Below are 18,831 nucleotides of genomic sequence, written 5' to 3'. Positions count from 1 at the left end.
CGTTCCCAGCTACATCAGGAGCTCTGACTGCCCTCATGGGAAAGAGGTTCTATGGATCGAGGAAGTTCATGCCAGCCGGTTTAATGGCTGGAGCCAGGTCTGCTGTTTATTTTATGTTTGGATGATTATTTTTCAAATAGTTAATAATCTAGTAAATGTTTTCTCAGTGACAATAACTTCATTTTTTCTTTTCTTGTAGTCTTCTGATGGTGGGGAAACTTAGTTTGGCGTTGCTTCAGAAACCTGCAGAGTCCTCATGAGTAAACACATTACAGAAATAGAAGAACCATTTATCATGTATGTTTTCTGTCAAAAAATGTTTTAGTTACAAAACACAGTCTTTATCCATTGAGTGGTTGTGTTTTTTAAATAAATAAATAAATACACAATTAATGTTTACATATTTATTCATACAAAATTACAAAATCCACATTCAGTGTTTCATACAAATATGTCGTATCATCCTCACATAACACTTTAATGCCCTCTATATTATCAATAAGCTGAAACTTTAGCTTTTTTAAAAGTTTCTCAATGAAAAATAGCTTTTTTAAAATTTATCAGCAAGTGAAATCAATGCAACGAACCTGCAACAAAGAAAAGTTTGCTACATTTAAATGTCTTTCAAAATATCCAAGCACGTTTGTTATTGGCAATCATTGTCTCCAAAACAGACCATTTTTAAGCCCATCTGCAGAATCCTGTCAGGGTTTTTGAACAAGAACTTGTCCTGATGTTTTTCCCCATCGACCTATCGATTTCCGCCGTACTTGGACGTCCAGTCCACCCTGCCGTGCACGGTTTGGACAGCTGGCGCTTTGCTCAGCAGATTTCCTGACGTCTTCCCCAGAGCTGCATAGCTGCTCCCTTTCACCTGATTCCAGTCCGTACGCCTCCTCCAGCCCTCGAAATCTGAGGAAACATAGATTTAACTCCATTTTATTTTCCCTAAACTCAACAATTAGAAATGCAACTGTGTTGTCAGTATTAGAAAAGTTTTAGAAGAGAAATGTAGATGGAATTAAAAACCAAAACATGAATCACTAAAGGTCTGAAAGATGAAAATACCTTCAGCAGCTTCATTCTGTGATGAGTTGGATATGGGTTTGAGCTTTGCAGATTTATTCTTTTCTTTTTTATTATCAGGCGAAGAAGAAGAGGGGCTGACTGAAAGAGTGAGGAAAAGTAGTGACGGAAAAGGGAAAAGGTGAAGGCATTCGTAAAGAGTTTGTGGAGTTTTATGAGAGTAATTAAGGAAGAATCTAAAGCATAAATCATTTTTTTCGAGTCTCGTTTTACTTATAGAGGCCCTTACTTGTGTGCTGGCCGCCCAGAGGGGCAAGCTGGATTCTCTGTCCCACTGAGCCCACCTCTTTCTTCAGCAGGGATGGGATGTAACCGGTGGAGAGGTTGTACTTGGTGCTCACAAAATTACCTTAAATAAAAAGGAAAAACTTCCTTAAAGATCTTCTTTTCTTTTTGATTACATGCAGAAGTGGGGAAAATGTTACTTTTTTAAAGCAGTAATATGAAAAAGAACTAAAAAGGGATGTTTTCCCACATTATTTTTTTCTTTTAAAAAAGGTACAAGGATCAAATAAAACACTTTAATGCATCTTTGTTTTGGCAGCACAACAAGCAGCTTGACCCACGGGACAATTACTCAAAAACTTCATTGTTCTTTTTGAAATTTTGAGTTATTTCTTTTGTGTTTCTCCACTGGAGATCTCACTTCACAGGTCTTGTTTCCACCTTTGTCTTCTGCAGAGCTTTTTTTGCATTTATTCTGATGCTAAGTTACGATCTGATAACCGAGGCCGGCTCCCTGGATGTTTGATGTACTCCAGACCATTCACTGCTCTACAATTGGAATGTTTACACAACAAAATACCTTTAGACAAGTCGATTTTCTCCAGTATTCTTTCTTTGACAACCGTTTTCTCCGGCGTGCTATCCGAGGATTTAGCGGAGTTCTCTTCTAATCGTACATCCAAGAGTTTGAGGAGATGTAGAGAAAAGAGAGGAGAAAAAACAATGCAGGAACACAAAAAGAGAAGATGAAATTAAGTGAAATAAAGTGATAGTCGAAAACAAATGAGCAGAGGGGTGCAGCAGAGAGCCCTTTAAGGAACACTCGATCTTCAACAGACGACCTTAATCTCATGAATGGATAATGAGAGGTGGAAGAGGCAAGAAAGGAGCACATATTGTGTGTCTGTCGACATCACAAATGATTTATAGATGCTTCAAGAAGCTGCAGACAATTCAGCTCCATGCTAATGCTCATGCACGTATTTATAAATAATTATTTGCCTCGACCTCTGCTGTTTGTGAGCCGTGAAGTAGGAAGTATCGTATTTTGAAGAGCTAGTGGACCCTGACAGCTGCTGGAAAAGCAAAGCATTATGATGCTTTTTGTGAGGTTCATGGCGAGGGTTTAAGTTGTAGCCCCCAACATGGTCGTTTCTCAGATCAAGAAAGTCCTGAAAAGTGATATTTTAAATTTGTTTTACGCTTTTAGAAACAAAAAAGGGATTATTTCATTTTTAAAATACCCAGAAATGTTTGTATTACTTTAAGGTTATCTAGTCTAGACATCAGAGAGCGCTGCAAACCGGGATTCCTCCTCTGTGCATTGCACCAAATAACTTTTAACCCTCCTGCATAAGGTATAGGCAGCCATTACCTGCGTTTGCTCTGCTGAAATGTAATCCTTTTCCAATAGGAGCTAATGGTTTATTTAAAGCGTTTGAGGAGTTCTCCCACAGGTCCCGCAGTGTCATACCACCCAAGTCCTTATCTCCAGAAGACGTTTCATTCTTGCCAATCAAGCCTTAAAGCAGCAAATGAAATAGGAGTAAAGCTAAACCAATTACTGGCAAATGATCCTTTAAAAAAACATAAAAGATGAAAGTTAGGAAGAATGGTACATACCTGGCAAATAACGGGACTGGCTGAGATAGTGCTGCCTCGCTGCAGACCCAGGGAGGCTGGAATCTGTTTGACCAACCTTGACGTTGCTCGGCAGCTTGGTAACGGTGCTGAAGGAGTACAGAGGTTTCTGTTCCTTTGGCCTAAAACAAGAATTCCACTTAATGGCTTAATAGCTTGTGTTTGACAATAAAGACGCTTCAGTACTCACTGAGGACACTGCTCTTTAACATTCCCGTCCTCGTCTGCGTTGCCCAGGCTGGGCTTCTTTGAGTTGGAGACCGCCGACTCTGATTGGTCAGATTCTTCCCAGCTGTCTGCAGTCTTGACAGCCGTCTGTCCCCAGCGACGCCGGCCGCTCTTCAGCAGCCCCGTCCCACTGCCCCCATTGCTGTTCTCAACGTCAGCCAACGCTGCCTTCTATAGACGACAACATCAACGTCTTGACAACTACTAAAATGAATTCGTTCTGCTCCCTGAAACGTCCTAAAATGACTCACCGAGTGGCCGAGTCCTCCTGGCTGATTGTCCGTCTGAGGCACGGAGATCTGCTGAAGAGGCTGGTGGTTTCTGGAGGAGGTGGTGGCAGAAGTTTTGGACTCTGATGAGGACTGCAGGGGATCTGTTTTGGACTCAGAAACCTGCTTCTTGACCATCGACCTGTTCTGCATCTTTTTTAGCTCCTGGCTTTGAGGCCGAGGTCCCAAGACCTGACCCACCTGGAAGTACGGGTAACGCAGGGCCTAGCGATAGAGAGAAAAGAATATTAAACAGGGTTTATTCTTATAAAGATTCAATTGGTTATTATATATTAAACACTCAAAAAATCATATATAAAACTAAAAATAAAAGCAATAATTTACTTTGCAATATTATTATTTTTTAATTTATTTGGACAGTTTGGTGACGTCTGTATCTCAAAAAAAAGGAGACTAAATTGACTTTTATTTTGTTGGAGCCAGAGTTAAGTCTTTTTCCATGGGTGACATCACACTCACTCGGTCCAGTTCTCATGTACAGTCATTAATTCTCTCTTAGGGCAGAAAAAATGTGTTTTATTAACCTTGTGGTTAATTAAACCTAAAAAGATTCCAGCACAGCATAAAAATACCAAAGTAAAGCCCATAAAACTAAACCTCAAGTTTTTACGTAAATATTTAATGAAACACATTCGACATAAACCACTCAAGTTTATACTAACATAAACTTGACTTTAAGACTTTTTTTTTTTAACCTGTGCAGCGGTTGGCCTTTTCTTGGGATCCCACTGCAGGAAATCCTTCATCAGGGCAATAGCTTCGTTGCTGGCATTAGGGATGAGGGTCTTTAAATGGGTGGGCACACATTGGGGGAAGCGGAAGTTCATGGCAGATGCTAGTTGGTATCCTTCTGGCCAGTCAGTCTGAATGAGGATAAAAAAAAAATCTATATAGATATAGTGCGGAAAACCAGGTTTTTAAAAGACTATACATCATCAAACTTTAAGAATATTAATCCATAATAAGATTGTTTTGCCCCAAATTCCTGAAGGAATCATACATTTGAAATTATGATTCTGATTTAAGCTCCTCTACATTGTACTTTCTCACCTTTTTCACCGTGCCCAGCACTTGACAGATCTTAAAGATCTCGTCCATTTCACTGTTTCCTGGGAAAAGGGGCCTGAATGTGTAGAGTTCAGCCATGATGCAGCCCACAGCCCACAAGTCAATAGGAGAGCTGTAAGTGGATGATCTGAGCAGAACCTCTGGAGCACGATACCTTCATATGAAACAATACAGAACAAAAACAAATGAGAAATTTGATCATATTAGCTTTAAAATCCAAAGTATTTAAGTGTTTTCATGGGTTTAGCTTAGAGTTTTGCAATTCAGACTTTCATTTTTTAAATGTAGCTTTTAAATATTTGCAATAATTGAATTATAACAGCTAAATTTTTCGATATTTGACTTTTTTTTTTTTTACTTTAGAAAGCAACACTTCCCTTAAAAATAAAATACATCTCGTGTCAAATAACCTATTATTTTTCAGAGCATTTTGCATTTTTCTTTGAAGCCAAAGAGCCACATGGAAGGATAAAAGAGCTTAAGGTTGCACCCCTGGTTTAGCTTGTTGTGTTTTACTTGTTTAGTTGCTTTAAAATATATATGAAGTCCACTCACCATCTGGTTGAGACATAATCTGTGTACGGAGGTTTGGAGCGGATCTCTCTGGCCAAACCAAAATCTGCTATTTTGACCAGTTCTGGCCCCATACACAACAGATTCTCTGGCTTCATGTCGCGATGGAAGAAACCTGAGCCAAAAAAAAAAAAAAAAGAATGTTTACATCTTTATTTTTTTATTTAAACACCTGCATGTACGTTTACTTAATTTTTTTATTATTATTGTCTAAGCTCTAAATTCTACATATCAATAAGGCAACAGATCAACAATGAAGCCATGCTTACCATGCTTATGTACAAAAGTCAACCCAGACAGCACTTGAAACAGGATGTTCCTAATTTCATTTTCTGAGAACATCTTATTTTCTCTAATAGCACAGCAGAGACAAAAAAGAGAGGAAGAAATAGAGGAGAAATTTTGAGAAAAAAAAGTAGCAGGAAAAGAGAAGCCCAGAAAAACAAATGGATGTGTGGATGGGTCGTAGATAACACTGACCACACACACCGGATTTTTCTGATTGTAGTATTAACCAGAATGCTGAATTCAAGTCACTTTATTTATTCATTTATTGGCAGCATTCATCATGCAAAACATCATAAATCAGTGAAAGGAAGCTCAAAGCAAGCAGCTACAGAGGGTTCACATGCTACAAGAATTGGATAAAAGGTTCAATTAATATCATGTGAGGTTCATTTATAGAATTTAACCCTATGGAAGCCAAAATTCATGAACTTTAAATGATTAAAATTCAGAATCTTGCAGGATGGAACCCCTTGTGGCATGCTTGCAAACACGAGGAGGCTACGGCACACCTACCATGTTTGTGAATAAATGACAGGCCTTGTAAAATCTGAAAGCTTATATTTCTTATCACTGACTCTGGAAACATTTTTATTCTGCAAACATAAAACCAACACACTGTTTCAGTAGGCAGTATTATTTTCCCTTTATTACACAACCACCACAGGCTATAAAACATCGGCTGCTTGCTGCAATTCTCTTGTTGTTGCCTCTGACAGCACTTCTCAGGTGTGTTCTGCAACTTTATGCACTTAAGGGAATCTAAACTAACGTCAAGGAATTCTCCAGAGATGTAGTTTGGCAGCAGCTGTTTACAAAATGTATTGGGAGGGGAAACTGCATAATAATACTGGAATAAATATAAATACTTATAAGCTTTGTCGCTTAGCTGCCTTTTTTTGTTTGTTTGTTAATGTTTGTCCTGCAGTTTGTTTTCTTACCTGTCCTTCATCAGCTGATACAGGTTCTCCTTCATGTACTCGAAGACAAAGTAGAGGTGATCGTTCTCTCTGATGACCTCTTTTAGTTTCACCACGTTCGCGTGGTTCAGCTTCTTCAGTGACTGCAGTGACATTGTAAAGATACAAAACAAAAAAATTAACATTTTGTGTATTTATGTACTCTTGATGACAGATTTAGTCAAGTGCCAGGTTCACATCGGCCTTTTCAACACGTGTTCAAGAGTCAGCTTCCAATGAAAGCTCTATGTAAACGTGCTTATACTTGCAGTTTCAGGCAAAATTCTTGCATAACTTTATTTATAAAAAGCGCTTTACAATTATAAACAGAAACAAGGGCATAAATAAATTAGCGTGTGTTGCAAGTTAAACTAGTTGAAATTTGACCAACTTTGAGATTTAGTAGTGACGTCTGTGTCTGTAATGTTTTGTACTTGTAAAAAAAAAGTCTGTCTGTACAAAAGTTTTGTAACTGTGATATAAACTTGTGTGTGTACAGACAAAGCATTTTTGTGGATGGACAACTTTTTTCTACAAGTATAAAACATTTTTACACACACAAAAATGTAAATTTACAATAACAAAACTTTTTTTACAGACAATTTTTTCAAAGTAAAAAATCTTTTTACAGACACACACATTTCTTACTACAAGTATTTGTTTTTTACATTCAACAACAAATCTAACTCTATACAAGTATTTCATACATCGGTATAGAGCTGTAAAAAAAAAGCAAGATTTCCGACATTTCGCACCAAGCGGTACATGCACTTGTGTAATGTAGTGACAGTCCAGTGTGAAAATTATCTTCTGAAAGCGCATTCAAGGACCTACGTTTAGGGTGTTCAAGAATGCACGCCGCAAACCGGTGTGAACGTAGCACAAGAATTGTTGACAATTTGCTTAAACCAAGAATTCCATTTGACAGAAAGCGTGTTCAGGGTTGGACCATTGAGTAAATATTCCCTTTCTTACCTTCACTTCTCTTAAGTTCATGCACTCTTCCCATGAATAAAACTTCTTCTTCATCCTGCAAAAAGACAAGGACAAAGAAGAAGAATGTCACACAACCACCACTGTATCCAAAACACAGGAACTCTCACAACTCTTCTTTGTTCCACTTAATTAATAATTCATTTTTTTGGTTCAAATTTCTATTTTATAAATATATTTGAAAGAAAAACAAAAAACAGAAAAATAATTTATTTTTAAACGTTTGGATTATCTAAACATAGGTTGCTATGCTCGTGAATACAACACCAGCTGACGTTCACTTCTCCTCCCCAGTCCACATTGTGTCTCCATCCCTTTGGAATTACGTAAGAGTTTCAGAATGGCACATATCATTTTCTCCTCGTTCCCTCCTCAGTGGCAGCAACCTGACACACCCCCCCTCCACTTTCACTGGCTTTTATCAAGACCGCACGTATTTTCTTGCACGGTAACCAAATGGTCAACAAGACACATCTCCCTGGTTTCTCATTTATAATTGATGCTTGCGACTGTGTCGTAGAAGCAAAGCAACGCAAACCGGTTCGGTTGCTCACTGATGCTGGCAGGGAAACTGCATTTGTCAGAATATCCTGCACCTGTAGTCTTCTTGCTTTATAGGGCAGCTTAGACTGGCAGAAATAGATTTAAAAATGCAGGAGCTACACAAAAATAGCAAAAGATTTTCAAAATAAACTTCTTTATTAATGACATAAATGAGCAGACTCACCTCTTGATGGCCACATATTCTCCAGATTCGTTGTTCCTCCCCATCAGGACACTCCCATAGGTGCCATCACCCAGCTGCTTCAGGGTGGTGTAGCGATTCATCATCTCTTTCTACAGTCGCTTACAGTTTCTTCATCGATCAGATCTGTCTTTCCTTCTGCTGATGGGATCTTTCGCTCCTAAAACTTGAGTTTAAACCTCAACTTTTTAGTAAATCCATTTGACATCCAGCTTAGCCAACGATGATGATGCAACTGAAAAAAGAAATATGAAAAAGTCAAATTATGCAAGTAGAATTACATAAAGTGAAGCCCCTCCTCTATACTTTCAGTATCTGTGCAGCAACTCTGAATTGTTGGGCTGTTTGTTTCCAACTGAGCAGGATTGGGTACGTGTCACGTTAGTGTTTGCAGGAGGCTCCGGCATGAGCACCCAAGGGAGATGACATAGCAAGCCTCGGGAAGATTAAGCCCGACAGAGATGTAAATAGGTTGTTACATCACCAACATGCTGAGTGCACCTTCCCCAGGCAGGCACCCTGCTCGTCAAGAGGATTTACCTGACGCCACGGGCCACACCAATCAAACTGCTGTAATGCCTCTCAGGGAAAAACACAATCTCCACCACAGTCTGTTTGAGCATCGTGGAAAACAACTGGTATATGTGGATTGTAACACTGCTTACAAGCTAAGACAGCAAAATCTTTTGTTTCAAATGTATGACTAATCGTTAACAATAAGTGGACATCTTGATTAATTAAGTAGCTTCCGAACACCTTTTACACGAACTTTATAATTTTCCAGGGATTAATTATATCCGGCTTAGATTAAAAGGTAAATATGAATCTCAAATATTAAAAAGGTTAGAGATTTTTACATGTACAAAAAAAATATGACTGGGTGGGAAACTGGCAATGAATTTCACTATTAGATTGGTATTGTTCAATATGTAAAAAAAAGATTATACATTAGCATTTATTTGTTTAGCGTAAAATAATAATAAAGAGACTTTGTTAAAAAAAAATGAAAACAAGATCTTTTGTTTATTACACTACTCTACTGTATACCTTAGAATCCCTTTACAACAACGTATATCAAAATATAAGGAACGACTCATATAAGTGATAGAGTAAAATAGAAAAAAATGTGTTATCTGTTCGAATAGAATAGAAAAGACTTGGATTGAATAAAACTTTATTGATCCCACAAAGTGGAAATTACTTTGATGACATAGCTCTATTAATAAAAATAATATTAAAATACAAATCAAAAATACTATTATTAATAATAGTTTGGCACTAATAAATACAATATTTGAAGAAAATCAACCTTTATTTAAATTTCACTGAGACAATGAGTCTAGGACAGCAGCTCCATAAGAACGGATCTGTAATCTGCTGGGGACGGATTTAAGAGGAATTAAGATCCACAACCCTCATGACCTTAGGGAACTAATCAAGGTTAAAAATACACATGAAAACACCCGCCTGGTTCACCACAAAGGGAAAATACAAGCATGACATTTGTAATTGTTTACCAAAAAAATTCAAACCATCTTTAGTAACTTGTTATTCAAAGCAGAATGGAGAATCTATAGTGGTCGCTCATAGATGTAGTATTTAGATAAGTCAACAAAAACCTTTAAAGTTAATGTTTAGTTGACACCAAACACGACTTTGCTAATTGAGGAAAAGGCGGGGAAATGGCCCCCCGTTTTTAATATAGTCAGTTTCAAACTCACCAGCTAGAGGTGTCGCTCCCTCCCTCAGCCGTTGTCTGCTACAGGTGATAGTCGCTGATAAAAGAGAAACTCGGACACAGACGGAGCTCGGATCTCACGATAAGACCGCAGCGTGTGCGCTACCCTTCACCATGGAAACGCACACAGCAACGAGACGCCTGTTTGGCCGTCCGGCTCGGGCTCTCCCACGCAGCCGCAAAGCATCATGGGGCTTAAAAATCAAAATTGTTCGTGTTTTTAACACTTTTTTTAATGTTTTCTCGAAAATAAATAGCCTACTATTAATTAAATGACATATATGAAAATATATCACGTAAAATAACCACTGTTAGATGTATTTTTATTTGTTGTTTTGAGTCTGTTTACGTAATTTCTTAAAATGGGTTTATTCGGCATAAACGAAATATAATTTAATTTAATTTTATTTTATTTTTCATGATGAAACTAAAAAAAGAGAAAAAAATATTTTCATAGAAAAGGATCACTACATTAACCAGTAGCAATAAGCAACTGGAACCACTAGATGGCGCCGCTTGATCATCATACAATTAAATAGCGGATCAATTTTGTTGCTTTTTCCTTTACATTTGGGAACATGTTCGACACTTTGTCTTAGTTTTTATTATTTCGGGTAAAAAAAAAATGAATACTTTGTCTTCTGTACCACATTTTATTTTAAAAAATATAATGAAAGTCGTTATTTTAAAAAGCAAGTTGACCTTTTGACCCTAAAATTTGTTGAATCAAAGTTATCCTAAAATATGTATTTATTACTTCAACGATTTAACCCGTTTGGCCTCGTGTTGCTGTGCTTTCTTGGACATGGATAAGATGATCCATTTGAGCTGATTACTGCTTTATGCGCACCCATCCCGCCAAAGCTGCAACTTTAGAGATTGCTGACTGGACTAAAATCGATTAAAACTTACAGGTTTCTGACTCTGAGGATGGGTTTAAAAATGTCCACTTTTCCCGGGAAATTGTTCTAGGATTCCCGCGGAGCAGGTTAAGTCCAGGAGCAGAGGAGAGAGGGGTGTAACAAGTGGAAATTGACCATAAGAGGATTACCGCGCCCGCTAACTCCGCTTTGGCCTCGTCAAGGATGCGCAGTTGGCCCAAACTGCGCGCCGCTTTGCACACCGGGGATGAAGCTGGAACTGGCTCGTTATTGCTGCTCCGGTTTCTAGAGAATAAACAAACTGGAAGCTTCCACGGGGATGGATCGTGATCGTTTCTGCGGGGTTCGGTCACCGGGCGGGCATCCGGCTGAGGAAGCGGGCTCCTGATGCTGCAGAGATGAGGACCAGACCTGCGGGGATCGGCAACGTCAATGCCGACTGGATGGGTTCCCTGCCATCCAAACTAAGTGCCATGCCCCTTAAATGCCTCGCGGTACCAGGTGAGCAGCCAAACCGGAAACACGTCCTCCTTCACCTTAAATGAAGTAAAATTATAGATCGGTGCCTAAATTTTATCGATAAGTGGATATAATCCACAAATATTGAGGGACTACCAAATGTCTTGTGTCCATAACCTTTGTCAGTTAAATATTGAGTGTCAAACAGGGGCGTAGCAAAGGGGGGCCCCTGGCAAAAAGCTTTGCCCAGACTTGACCCCACATTTTTTAAAAATTAAGTTTTAGGTCATTATTGACAACGATTAAGAAATTATAAAAATAGTAAAAATAACATCTAAATTGTTCTAGCTCCGCCCCTGCTTTCAAAAGAACATTGTGTACTCCAGGTAGAGATCTGTCTCCTCCTCCTTCTCCTTCCAGGCTCTCACGATTCCTTCACGTTCTGGGTTGATGTGCACGCGCCTGTGGCCCCTGATCAGAAGGCCTATGTGAAGTACCTGGCTACCATGTTCAGTGTCTTTGCAAAGAAGGTGATGGTAAAGTGGTCCATGACACAGGTATCTTCACGTCTCTGATAATCAAACCATAGATTCTGGATGTAGGTTTTTATATGCTTTCCACGCTTTTGAGTATCATCCTATTTTTGTTCTTAGAATCTGACATTCAGAGAGCAGCTTGATGCAGGGATACGTTACTTTGACCTGAGAGTTTCCTCTAAACCAGGAGAACCAGGCAACGAGATCTACTTCATCCATGGCCTCTTTGGGCACAAGGTGAATAGAGACCGTCTGCTACAGGATTCTCTTCCAGAGATGACTCACATTGCAGGGATCAGAGGCTGTGTGAGGACATCCCTCCTCTGAAATTCCAACCTGCTTCTTTCTTATTTGACCCTTTTCTAATGACTTTGTCATGACAACAACTCCTAACTGTAATGGTTTTTAGAAAAATAATGTGATAATGACAGGATTTGTGCACTGTTTTCACTTCCAATTTTAAGGCTGCACATTTTCAACAACAGAAAATGCAGTTTGATCTTGAAATTCCAGCTCAATTTTAATGTCAGCTGACGTTCAGCCTTTCTCCCGTTTGTTTCCAAAGGTGAGGGACGGCCTGTTAGAAATCAACACCTTCCTAACCAGACACAGGAAAGAGGTGATTCTTGTCTTTAAGCAACAAAAAAACCTTTGGTGCTCAAATTACTATTAAACTAACAGTTCACTCCTGACTCAGGTGGTGTTTTTGGATTTTAACCATTACTATGCAATGGAGGCAGAGCATCACGTCTATCTCATTAACATGCTGCAGCAAGTGTTTGGCAGCAAGCTGTGCAACAACTGCACCGTGGAGAGCATCACTCTGGACTACCTGTGGGAGAAGAAATACCAGGTGGGGTCATCAGTGTACATTTACTGGTCCATGTCACCAAATAAAATAAAATAAAATAAAATAAAATAAAATAAAATAAAATAAAATAAAATAAAATAAAATAAAATAAAATAAATTAAATTAAATTAAATTAAATTAAATTAAATTAAATTAAATTAAATTAAATTAAAATAAAATAAAATAAAATAAAAAAATTAAAATAAAATAAAAAAATTAAAATATGATCAACCAATCAATCCCTTTATTTATGCAGCACTTTTCATCAACATCTTGTTGAACACAAGGTGCTTGTGTCTAAAAAAGAAGTGTATAAACATTACCTAAAACAATACAAGTCATAAGACATATTAGATTAAAAACAACAATGATAAAAAATAACTAAACACTGACGAAAATTTGAGGAAACACTGCATAGATTAAAAGATACATAGGGTAAAAGTACAAATGATGAAGCATAAAATAAAAAAAAAAAATCCAATAAATGAACTGATTATTTGAGTTGTTTCAAAACTAACTTAAAAATGAAGTGTCTTTAATATACATTTAAAAATCTCCACAGAAGCATAAACTCTCAGATCTTCAGGTATTACTTTTTATAATAATAAACATTCTTAAAAATAAGGTTGTTTAGCTTTTAAGCAGCCAGAAACAGTGCTACCAACAAAATTGTATTGTGTCGGTAAATGTAATTCAGATAAAACTTATTACTGTTGTGCAGGCATTTTTATAACCTACGTCTCATTTGGACATGCGGAAGAAATATCTGACAGATATATGTTCTCATTATGTTTATACATAAAGTAAAATGTAAATTTCTATTTGAAACCAAATACGTTTTATTTTGAAAAACGCTTTTTTTATAACTAGTGATGCAAACTGAACAAAAGTGAAACTTACATAAAAAAAGACATTTTATTATGAAAACTAACAATTGCTAAATTGAGATTGAGTTTTCTATATCCAACTCTACACAACAAAATAGTGAATCAACTACCGGTAATCTCACTCACTTAAGTCTTTCTGGGCAAGAATTAGCCGTGACCATCATCCAATCAACACTTGTTTCATCCAGGTCAGCTTTCTCTTTCTGTGCCTTTTAACCTTTCTTTTTTATACTAAACTACATTTTTGACTTCACATTTACATTTCTGCTCATGCCTTCTTTACGTTTGCACCTTGATATTTGCTTGTCACATAGTGTGCTAGGCCTCATTAAGAACTGACACTAATTTCCTTTTCCCTTGACCCTAATCTGTGACTGGCTTACTTGGCAAAGGGGACAGAGAAAGTGCAGCAGTCAGGATAGGAAGGAAAGGATAAAGACAGAGAGGACGAGAGGATGCTCAGTTCCTGCAGAGGGCAGCCTTTCCTCTCTTAAAAAGACATGATGAAATCACCCTAGTATTTGATCCTAATAGAGATCAATTGTTTGTGTTACTTAAAAAATTGTAACAGTGAGCAGAACAAAAAAATGAATAATGTATATATTTTTCAAATCTGTTTAACTAAATTATTTTCAGTTATTCCAGCTGTCATTTTACACGAACTGTCTTTTCTTTTTTCCCCCTTTGCAGGTGATTGTATTTTACCATCATCCTTCAGCTCAGAGTATCCCTGTCATGTGGCCTGGCAATAAAATTCCTGCTCCTTGGGCAAATACCACTGAGCCAAACAAGCTTATACAGGTATCAGAACATCTTCTAGTCTTCTGTGCTTTGCATTTGACAGATCCAACTAAAATTTAGCCTTTCTTATTTTCCCCACCCATGTAGATGTCTGATTTTCAATCTAATTTTTTTTTGCAATGACTTAAATGTGTTTGAATTTCCTTAAGACTTTTTGCTTTTCTCCTCTGCAGTTCCTTGAAATGACACAAAAGGAAAGAGCCAAACAGGGATCTTTCCACGTTACCCAGGCTATCCTCACACCAACCGCCAACACGGTGGCCAAGGGTCTTATGTGGGGGCTACGCAGCTACCTGGTGGAGAGGTCAGTGCGGTGCAGGAATGTGGGATTTTAATTAAGAGTGGTGCATTTATTTTTTGCACAGAAAAAGCTCGTTTTTAAAAAATGAAATTAGCTCATATACACTGTTGCAGTCAAATACTCTACAGCAATGAGTCATTTTTAAAGATAATGTTAGCAAAATAATAAAAATAAAAAATCATGCAAGTCTGAGCATTTTGTGAAATACATTCACTTTTTTAAATACAGTTTTTTCAAAGACTGCTAGAGCTCTTTTTGTGCCATCCAGCATCTGGGTCAGAGATCAGCAACTTCTAACACTAAAAGAGTCATTTGGTCCAGTTTTTTATCTGACTAAAATCCACCAAGAACCACAAAGTCCTTCGTAACCATTTAGAAAAACATGTTTATGTTTTTGTGGCCATTCATTCATAAAATGCAGATTTTAAGTATTTGCAAACATTCAAGTGTTACAATTGACTTTTTACATTGTATTTATTTATTTATTTATTGCTTTCGACAACAGCACATGCAAGTTCCTTTCAAAATAAAATACACCTTGTGTCAAATATGATCCTCTTACTGCAGCAGATTAACTTTAAGTCAAACACGGTATTTCTTTCTATATGACTTTGGTGCACCATTATACTGTTTTCCTTTTACCATCAAATATAAACATGACAAGATTAGTGTAGTATACACTTTTTTAAAAATCTGTATGTGGTTTAAGTCTGTTGAAATAATAATCCACTTTGATACTAGATTAACCAATTACCATATTTTTGCTCAGTTATCTGAAATGATTAAAATCTGAACATAAATTACACAATTTAATTAACTAAAACAAATTAATTAAGACTAATAATCTATTATTTATTCAAATTCTTGAAATGTTTCTTCAAAAGAGGGATAAAGTGATCACAAGTCGCTCCAGAGTCTCAGGTAGCAGAAATCTGGTCTGGGTGATAATCAAATTACAATATAATTTTCTGTAAAACAAATCATAATTTTTATCAAAAAGCTCATTTATTTTGAGCCCCTAAAGGAATGTCAAAGAACAAATTTGTATTTTTTTTTAAATTGGTGTAAAAAAAATCTGGTTACTATCTGGTAAATAAGAAAGTCCTGTTTATGTCCCTTTAGGGGCTCCATACATTTGTAATATTATTATACAGAAAAAAAAGATTAGATTAAAATCCTAATCCACAAAAAAGTGAAATAACATTGATTTTTAAAAAAATATTCATCTGAGTCACTTTGGCAAACTTTAATGATAATCCAGTTTTGTGACCTAAAATTTAAGTTAAAATAAATAAATAAATAAATAATTCATCTCCCAACCCAAAGAGTTGCTTTCTGCATTTCCAGGTCTGAGAAAAGCAGACGCCAGAGCTGAGTTTAAAAAAGCCCAAACAGACACTGCAGTGAGACAGGAGGTGACCTAGTTCTGCACCGCGGAGGAAACGGGATTGTTTACCTCTCGTGGCTAAACATTCTAACTTCCTGGTTTTGTTCTGGTCTCGGCTGACACAGTGGGTTATTTAATGATGCTGTGTGTGAGGGTGCAGACAAAAAAAATTTACAAGACAACTGTGGAAAAGTCGTCTCTCACTGGCAGACACTCCCTTGAACTATTTTTCCTCTCTTGGTTCCTTTTGTTTATCCTCACTTCATAGTGGATTTATAGTTTGGTAACACTTCTAAAACCAACTTTCCTCTTTTGCGGCTCCAGAAATCTGCCAACCATCATGTCCTGGATTGAAAGTCAGAGGCCAGGGGTGGATGGAGTCAACATCATCACCTCTGACTTTGTGGAACTCACTGACTTTGCCAACGTCGTCATCAAGCTCAATAACCTGCTGATGGAGCAGAAGCACAAACCAAGATGACCCATCTGATGGTAGACATTTTATAGAGAAATTATATTAACAATTAATATTTTTTTAATTAAATTTAGGACTTTTAAATTAATTAATCCCATACAAAGCTTCTGCTACTGATAGATACATTTAGATTCAAGATCTTCTGATATGGAAACGCCTTTAAATCTTGCTGGAACTCATTAGTTTTGGTTGCAGCTCCAGTGAACAGAGTTCTGAAGACTTAGAAGGAGCCGGAGTTCAGATCAGAGAGCGGCCGGCGCGCCCGGCAGCTTGGTTATAAATCCTCTTCATGAGGCTGACCAAATCCTGTCATGCTACAGCTCTGGCTGCTTTTCTGCATTCCATTTCCAACTTGAACCAAGATACAAAAAAAAGTTATTTCATCTCAGCTGATTCTACTTTTGAATTAACACATTCTCAGAGATGAAAAGCACACACTCAAGGGTTCAATTTGTGTGTACATTTATTTCCCAAGATTAGAATTTCTATGAAAAAAAAGGGATAATTAACACTTGCTGGGTTGATAAATTTGCTATTTTAGGAGCATTTATTTCCCGTAAATAAATTGTTTATTTGGAGAAAAATCAATTTAGCTGCAGTTTCTCAAAGTGAATTACATCTAACCAGGAACACTTATACCGACTAGAGACCGTAGCATTTTCCCATGGTGGCATGCATTTAAAAAAAATGTAAAAAATGATGCCACAGGTTAATTTAAAAAATGCTAACATAAATATGCAGCTACACTTTGCAATGGTTGTTTGACTTGGATGCAGAAATAGAAAAGTGCAATATGTTGGAGTTGTGCAAAAAAAATATTAGAATCAATGAATGGATATACTCAATGCAGAATATATTTTGTGTATTTGTGTGTGCCTTGCAGGCTCAGTGGTTATTATGTATGATGGTAGCGCTGTGACAGTCGTCGTGCATTGTTGTGGGCAGATTAGGGAGAGAAACAATGCAGAAACTGAAAAAGAAATGCTTGAGGGGAACAGACAACAAACAACTCTAGTACCGAGAAGGAAACATTCAGTCAGAATACTTTAAAGGAAACTATTTATGGAAAATATGAGAAAGTTTGTGAGGCATTATGTAACATTTTTACCTATTCTGGCACTACTAAGGTCTATAGTTACATTATTCAGTGGGTGGTATTAATTTGACCTATTTCACATTAGTTTTACTGTAGCTTAAAAGCAAAAGTTAAGTACTGATTTTACACAGAAAGGACTATCTTCTTTAAACAGAGCTGTAGATTTTATTTTTCTAAAGTTTCAATCAAACTTTGTCCGATATATTAATACCTGGCAGCTATTCAAAAAAAGGCGCTCTTTTAATATCCGCAGGATTTTTATCTTTTTCTCGACCAAGTCGAAGGGAAATCAAATGTTTTCCTTTAATATAGGTTTCTTCACCCTTTTGTGATTCCACTCCTTGCTCCACGTCTCACCTTTTGACAAGTTTGGTCACCAAACACGTCGAGGTCCACGAGAAGACATAAACAAAGGCACTTTAATTGTGGAGTAATTACACATACCATGGCAGGCAAGTGGGAGAGCAGCAGGCAGGACAGTGAGCATTCCTGTGATGTTTGGATCCTTCTTTTCTTCACTCTATCCCGTTTGGGTTCCCCGGTTTAAAAGGAGGAAATGACTTGAACAGGAGTTTTCGAACTCAATAAAGACATAAAGCAATAAAAAGTGTTGTTTGCGTCTATTTGTTCCAGTCAAGATTCAGATTCTTTCCATCCATGTAGAGGCACTTCTCAACTCCTTTTTTTTCCGTTTTACTGTTGTTGGAAACAGCAGCAAAAGGTTTCCGACTTTCTCACACTGGACAGCAGTCTGTTTTTCATTTTTCCAGCAAGTCATTTCTTTTTCAGCAGATTTAACACTTTCTCCCCATCTGCAGCTCTTGCTGAAAGCAAGTTAAATGGAATGTTTTGACACATAAATCATCAGTAGGCTTTTTCCTGGCCAAAAATGCAGCATTTTGTGGGCATTTCAATGAGAGGAAAACACAGAAACTTTGTTTTCATGCCTTGTTAAAATCATTCTCAGAGTTTTTTAATCATGACTGTGCAGTTTTTAGCCAAAATGAAAAAGCCTGTGTTGATTTTTAAGAGATTTTCTGTAGAGCATCAGGAGCTCATTAGAAATTTGCGTTAGTTGTGTTATGTGTGATAGTTATCCTCCGCTATATTCCCATCAGTCCTGTTTACACTCTCTCCCGCTAGCTTATAGCACCTCACTAGCCCAAGCTAACATTAGCCAGTGCTCTAGACTAAATTTTTGCACTGGTTGCACCTGACTTTTTTTCCTAGGTACGCCAGCAGGCAAGGCTGCTTTACACTGCTTCAGAATCTGCTGGAATTGCTCTAATTGCTTTAGCTTTTTTGCTTTAGTTATAGCAGCTAAAGC

At 37.3% G+C, this 18,831-nt stretch overlaps 3 protein-coding genes across 17 annotated transcripts in view; 2 read left to right on the top strand and 1 right to left on the bottom strand.

The window, feature by feature from the left end:
- tmem14ca (transmembrane protein 14Ca) overlaps positions 1–393 on the top strand; it is a 2,328-nt gene extending 1,935 nt beyond the window's left edge. For all 3 annotated transcript variants that reach the window (XM_024279992.2, XM_024279994.2, XM_024279993.2), the window contains exons 4-5: positions 10–97; positions 200–393. In XM_024279992.2, the coding sequence (XP_024135760.1) occupies positions 10–97; positions 200–260 (149 nt within the window). In that variant the 3' untranslated portion in view covers positions 261–393. The remainder of the gene's footprint in view (positions 1–9; positions 98–199) is intronic.
- On the bottom strand, positions 390–9,954 carry mak (male germ cell-associated kinase). 13 transcript variants are annotated; one of them, XM_024279978.2, is made up of 16 exons: positions 9,815–9,954; positions 8,076–8,328; positions 7,331–7,385; positions 6,338–6,459; positions 5,913–5,992; positions 5,094–5,226; positions 4,521–4,692; positions 4,166–4,333; positions 3,432–3,674; positions 3,143–3,351; positions 2,935–3,074; positions 2,687–2,833; positions 1,892–1,978; positions 1,316–1,435; positions 1,069–1,167; positions 390–912 (listed from the first exon to the last, which is right to left on the bottom strand). In XM_024279978.2, exons 2-16 carry the CDS (start codon positions 8,177–8,179, stop codon positions 752–754), a joined length of 2,040 nt encoding a protein of 679 aa, XP_024135746.1. In that variant the 5' UTR covers positions 8,180–8,328; positions 9,815–9,954; the 3' UTR covers positions 390–751. The 13 variants fall into 13 exon arrangements, with proteins under 13 accessions (XP_024135746.1, XP_024135745.1, XP_024135747.1 ...); XM_024279977.2 differs by lacking the exon at positions 5,913–5,992 and adding an exon at positions 5,381–5,463; XM_024279979.2 differs by lacking the exon at positions 5,913–5,992 and adding an exon at positions 5,381–5,463 and having other exon boundaries at positions 1,892–1,975.
- Positions 9,955–10,077: 123 nt separating this feature from the next.
- plcxd2 (phosphatidylinositol-specific phospholipase C, X domain containing 2) lies at positions 10,078–18,142 on the top strand. Its single transcript, XM_024279727.2, has 8 exons — positions 10,078–11,213; positions 11,592–11,728; positions 11,825–11,944; positions 12,273–12,326; positions 12,405–12,560; positions 14,135–14,245; positions 14,419–14,549; positions 16,258–18,142. The coding sequence occupies exons 1-8, from the start codon at positions 11,111–11,113 to the stop codon at positions 16,412–16,414; spliced, it is 969 nt and encodes a 322-aa protein (XP_024135495.1). The 5' UTR covers positions 10,078–11,110; the 3' UTR covers positions 16,415–18,142.
- Positions 18,143–18,831: the final 689 nt, after the last annotated feature.

This window comes from Oryzias melastigma, linkage group LG20 (assembly GCF_002922805.2).
Source record: "Oryzias melastigma strain HK-1 linkage group LG20, ASM292280v2, whole genome shotgun sequence".
NCBI classification, from domain to species: domain Eukaryota; kingdom Metazoa; phylum Chordata; class Actinopteri; order Beloniformes; family Adrianichthyidae; genus Oryzias; species Oryzias melastigma.
Note: the sequence above shows the minus strand (reverse complement) of the source record. Positions and strands in the feature narration are given on the sequence as shown.